This window comes from Hipposideros armiger, unplaced genomic scaffold (assembly GCF_001890085.2).
Source record: "Hipposideros armiger isolate ML-2016 unplaced genomic scaffold, ASM189008v1 scaffold_1663, whole genome shotgun sequence".
NCBI classification, from domain to species: Eukaryota; Metazoa; Chordata; class Mammalia; order Chiroptera; family Hipposideridae; genus Hipposideros; species Hipposideros armiger.
Window position 1 is genome coordinate 143,359 of NW_017733013.1, and position 5,935 is coordinate 149,293.

Here is a 5,935-nt window from a genome sequence, read left to right on the forward strand (position 1 = left end):
ATATTTACTTTCTGGTCAGTTACAGAAAAGGTTTGTTGACCCTGGACTAAAAAATAAAGTAAACAAAGTATATGCACGTGCACACACATACACTCACAATCACTGTACAATGAGTATGGTGGGAATGGAGTATGGCTCAAACAGAACTTCAAATGTTTCTTTATTCATTAACAAAAACAATACTACATAAAGCAAATCCATAAATGTTTACATTTGCCCATCAGAATCGTGAAAACACAAGGTGTTACTCTCTGTACTTTACTATATTCTTTTAATTCTTCCTGCCTCTTAATTGTCTTACACCGCACCACTCCCAGAACCATAAACTCAAAACCAGAGAGATCTCCAGTACCGAATACCATTTGTCCAAACTTGACAGTGGCCTGAGAAAGGTCAGTGTGAGAGAATGCAGCATCTCAGAGAGCAGCACAGGACAGGCTCCTCTGACACCAGGTGGTAAACGACCCAGCTAGAAGACCGCAAAATGGTGAGGAGGCAAAGGCCAGGCACTAGCATTTCTCTTTTCACAGGTTGTTTATGAGCATTTCTGGGCAAGGCTAGACAAAGAGGAGGTTGCATCCAGATAGAAGAAATTGCAGGGTGAACAGTGGAAATATTTAGAAAGCAGTCTGCTGCCAAAATTTAAATTAGAGCCTTTGCCTCAAATTGACTGAGATAGGGGCTATGGTGTAGTGGTATAGGTATAGTGGTGTGTATGGGCGTCATATGGAGAAGGGATGTGGTAAGGCTGGATGAAGAGAACATATTTTCTACTCACAGCACTGAATGTCCATTTTGTCTCAGCCTTTCAAATGTGGTTAACACCCCCTTGACATGCAGCACACACCACAGTTATCATTTTTAGGTGCTTAAAGCCCTCACACCATTTTTATATAATCGTTACTAATCCTACTCAGAATGGCCACAGCCTTTTCTCTTCTCTCCCTGTTCATGGATTCCTTTCTCATTTCTCTTGGCTGCTCTGTGTTTACCCATTAGACTGGTGACCAATTCAGATTAGCTCTGTATTTAGACTTGATCCTGCTCACACTCTTTCTTGGTGCTGGTATCATCAATATTTTGGATAACTCTCCTTTTAACAGCTCTAGACTAGAAAAAGCCTCAATCATTCAGCTGACAGGGTGCTCTTGCCCGGGAAGTGGGTTTCAGACAGAAGGAAAAAAGTGATAACATAATGCCCATTCTTGTTTAATGAGTCCCCTCAAAATGGCTCATTTCCAAGATTCCATGGCAGAGGTCTTTCTTAACAAGTTTCCAGCCTAACTCAGATAACTAAAGACATGACAACTGTTGACAACACTGTTTTTTTCCTCCCAAACTGTGTTCATCATGCAAATACAAAGATGTATTCCATCCTATAAATGGACCCTTATCTTTTTAACTATCAATGTTGTCTCAAATATAGCTTGATCCCTTAGGCTAGACAATCCATAAATCATTTTTATCTCCAGCTTTCTGAAAGGCATAGGGTTGATCTCTACAAAGCACAGATTTTTATTGGGAAACATAAAATCATCTTAGGGAAATTTAGTTCAAGACTCTAGGGCACCTACCAGGCTCCTGGTTGCCTTATCTTAGAGCAAAGGTAGACAGGTTTCAGATAATTCAGATGCTGCAGCTTCTCTGATCCAGCACCCTGTTGGAAATCCATATCTTTATTTATACTCTCATACTTTTCTCTAGCACAGGCACATCCTTCTGAGAATTAACAGACACCTAGTCCTCTGGGAACAATGGCCCCACTTGCTTCATCACTGTCTGTCCATAAGGGGTTCTCCTAAGGAAATGCAGAAAGCAGGCATAGATTTAACTCTTGTGATCCTGCTGCCCATCAGGTGCAGCCTTTGGGGAGAGCCAGTCTCAGACATTAGTAAGGCAGCCTATATCCAGCTGTGCTTCAAAAACATGCCATAGTAGACACTATCTAAAACTATCACAGACTTTATATAAAATTCTGCCCACATATCTGTTCTGTTTGGTCATCACAATGTCTAATTTTATTTTTAATGTGACTGGATTTAGATAGGTCACAAGCTCTCAAATGTATCACTGACCCCTCATTTCCTCATCGTTCTATATGCCGTCCCTTCACATTTATTGGCCACGGAAGGCATTTAATCTCACAGAACAGAAAGTAAAGCCCAGGGTCACAAGCATTCTTGGTATCTTGGACCCTCGAGTTCAGAAAAGAATATCAATTTTTATTCAGCCCTAAACTTTGAAGATTAGAAGTAAACAAAAGGTATAATTCTGGTGGCATGTTGTAGGAGAGAACATGTTTTTCAGGTAGAGAATACAAAATAAGATCTAGCAAAATATCTTAGGCTGGAAACAAAATAAGAATAGATAAATGAATCAGTGTTGATAAGCCAACAATTATTACTCTGGCTTCAGGTTAAGACAAGACTGGATGTGCTAGAGATGATGGGTGCAGTCAACAAGTTAGGTCAGGCAGAACATTGGAGAAAAGAGACCTGTAATTTGATTTTTCACATTCTTAAAAAAAAATACAAGATATAATCTCTCACTGATAATGGGCAACCAAACATACCATCATGCTCTGTTTTGATTAAAGTATGAGATTATTGAGGCAAGATGATCAATGGAATTCTGGACAAAGTTTATCTTATCTTTTAATGTTTAGCCAACAGCAGCAGTAATTGATTCTGAGTAACTTGACATGGCATCTTGTATTTACATTGAATATGCCACTAGGCATGATAAAGGGCAAATAATTCCACCTACATAAGATCCGTGTTGCATTATACTGATGTGTGTTTTAGGATTCATTCTAAGATGGAATGGCTGTATTTAAAGCATGCAGAGAATCAAGAGTTTTAAGAAAAAAAAAAACAATTGTTGAAGTGCTTTTTGTATATTATTCAAAAAAGCACAACTGGCTTATTCATAAATTTTTCTACATTAAATCTGAACTTTTAAAATTGTATGCATAGTCTGAGTAAGTATTTTATTGAGGTCTCATACTTCTTGCAAATAAGAATAGTTGTTTACATACATTATCTTACTGTATCTTGAAAAACATCATAATTTATGTAGTATTAATATGGACTTACAGATAAGGAAATTAACTAAGCAAATATCATATGACCAACAAGTTGCATAGTTTGGACTATTGGAGACACATCTAGGCACTTTGGGGACAATAACCCTATTCTACCCAAGCACTCATTCATAAATGGTTTTACCTCTACTCTGAGATAACTAATGATTAGATCTGGAGCTGCTTCTGAATTAAGACCTTGACAATAACCTTTCGAATCTGCTTAGTCTTCACACTGTAGATGATAGGGTTGAGCACAGGAGGGATGAGCAGGAAGACATTGGCCATGATGGTGTGGACAAATGGAGGTGCTGAATGTCCATAGCGATGGACAAGAGACAAGCTGATGAGAGGAATGTAGAAGATGGCAACAGCAATGATGTGGGATATGCAGGTATTGAAGGCTTTCTGCCGTCCCTCTGAAGAAGCAATGTTGAGGACAGATTGGATGATCAGGACATAGGAGAGCAAGATGCAAGGACAGTCAAATCCTGTTGTGGAGAAGAGTGCAAACAGACCAAGGATGCTGTTGATTCTGTTGTCTGTGCATGAGAGTTGAATGAGATCAACATGGTAGCAGTAAGAATGTGAAAGGACCAAAGAACTGCAGAAGGATAGCCTCTTGACAAAGAGCACAACTGGCAACATGACAGCAACATTCCTTATCAACATGCTCACCCCAATCTGGGCAATCCTGGCATTGGTGAGGATGGTGGTGTATCTCAGCGGGTCACAGATGGCCACAAAACGATCAAAGGCCATGGCCAGCAGAACCCCAGACTCCATGAAAGTAAATGCATGGAGAAAAAACATCTGGGCAATGCAGGCATTTAAGTTGATCTCTCGAGCTTCAAACCAGAACACACCAAGAGTGGTGGAAAGTGTGCACAAGGACAAGCTCAGGTCTGTGGCGGACAACATAGAAAGGAAATAATACATGGGCTCATGGAGGCTCTGCTCACGGATGACCACAAACAGGATCATGCTGTTCCCAGACAGGGCAGTGACATACAGGAGACAAATAGGAATGGAGATCCACACCTGGGCTGCTGTCAGGCCTGGAATACCCGTCAGGAGGAACGTCAGAGGCTGATCATTGGTATTATTGAGGAACAACATAATGAGGGACTGAGAAGACAGGGATATTTGAATAATTGAATATGACACATAATGAATACATATAGCTTATCACTTAGAACATCTTTCTGGCTCTCTGAGATTCACTGAATTACTATTGCTATTTTTCCAAGAGCTTTAGTATTTTCTGAGTTTTCTGGAACTACAATCTTCTCTCCTCACCTCTCAGTACTTCTCATTTGTTGAGAAGTTTCCCTAAATTATTTCACATCAAATTTTCTTAAGTCTATCATTATCTTTTTGGTGGCAGCAAACATCACAATTAAGTCATCCTTGTCAATAAAAGTTCCCAGTAAAATACATAAACAATATGATGAGAAATCTAGCTTTCAGTATTTTTTGAAAATAAATTATTGATCCTGGAAAAAAGCACCAAAAAAATCAAGTCTCATTTGAAATGTGGATATTATTAAGTTTTCCTGAGATATACCCAGAAGAATGCCAAAGTTATCTACAAGACACATATGTATGTTTATATGGTAACAGTCTTGTCCAAAGAACCACTCTAAGAAAAGTAAGTATATGAGTATATGTGATTTCTCTCAACATTTAGGCAGTGCTTTATAAAGATAACCTTGGGAGATTATTTAATTGTTGAGTTATAGTTTCTTCTTATAAAAAATGCATATACTACTACCTATCTCCTAGAGTTGATGTATGGACAAAATTATATAATGCATATAAATAGCAATAATACAGGAAACTCTCAAATATGGGAGCTACAAGTATATGACCTCAATGCCTTCATTCAATAAGGCTGGAGGATGTGTGGGAGGAATCTCTACACCAGTCTGACAAATGTCCCTTACAAAGGTTTTTCAGATGTGTGCTTTCAGAGATACTTTTTGGTCAATGTGGCATCTTTGGAGTAGAGTCCTAAAGTTTTGATGTTGATTCCATAGAAATTGTGCAAACATGAGGTTCTTTAGGCTTTTTGGGAAAGGAATCTCACTGATAGTCTCTATATACAAAGGACCCAGGGAATCAAATGTCAAAGTTACACCCAACTATGTGAAAACAACATCAAATAGAACTACTAGATTCGGTGGACTCATTTTAGTGATCAATTTATCCAACACTAACATTAATTATGCTGATGAAACTTTCTTTCTGGAAATTTTCTCTCCCCATGTATTGTAGGGCACAAGTCTCTATTATTTTTCTCCCACCATTCATTTGGTGCTTTCTCTGCCTTTTTTCTCCTAAGAACTTTAAATATGCAATTCAAGGATCTGTCCTTTGCTCATTCTCAAGACATTTAAATAATTATATAATCCATTTTCACAGTTTCAGCTTTCACGTATTTAAAGACAAAATTTAAATACACACCCAAAAGCCTTCCCTGGTTTCCAGGTTCCTGAAGACAGAACTTCTTTCTGGACATTGCCATATGGAATTCTCATAGATAAATAAAATTCAATGTGGTCAAAACCAGATGAATCGTTTTCCTTTATAATTGTTTTCACTCCTATGTATTTCACCTAAAACTTATAATTTTCACAAAAATTAGCCCATTATCTAAATCAGAATTCTGGGAGTTATCCTGTACATTTTTATCTTTCTAATGCTCAGCATTCCCAATTAATTAACCAAATGCTTTCTATTCTATCTCTAATATCTCTCTTTCTTCTTCTACCTCTTCTTTATTTATGAAATAATCTCTTTCAGATTTTCATACTGTATAATTTGGACTATTAAATTAACCTACACATAATA

At 37.9% G+C, this 5,935-nt stretch overlaps 1 protein-coding gene across 1 annotated transcript; it reads right to left on the bottom strand.

Moving 5' to 3' along the window:
• Positions 1-3,250: 3,250 nt before the first annotated feature.
• LOC109377964 (olfactory receptor 51F2) lies at positions 3,251-4,201 on the bottom strand. The gene has a single exon (XM_019634439.1). It carries the CDS (start codon positions 4,199-4,201, stop codon positions 3,251-3,253), a length of 951 nt encoding a protein of 316 aa, XP_019489984.1.
• Positions 4,202-5,935: the final 1,734 nt, after the last annotated feature.

What these genes read in the sequence shown, in the direction of transcription:
- LOC109377964 (XM_019634439.1), bottom strand. Translation starts at nt 4,201, where the DNA reads ATGTTGTTCCTCAATAATACCAATGATCAGCCTCTGACGTTCCTCCTG.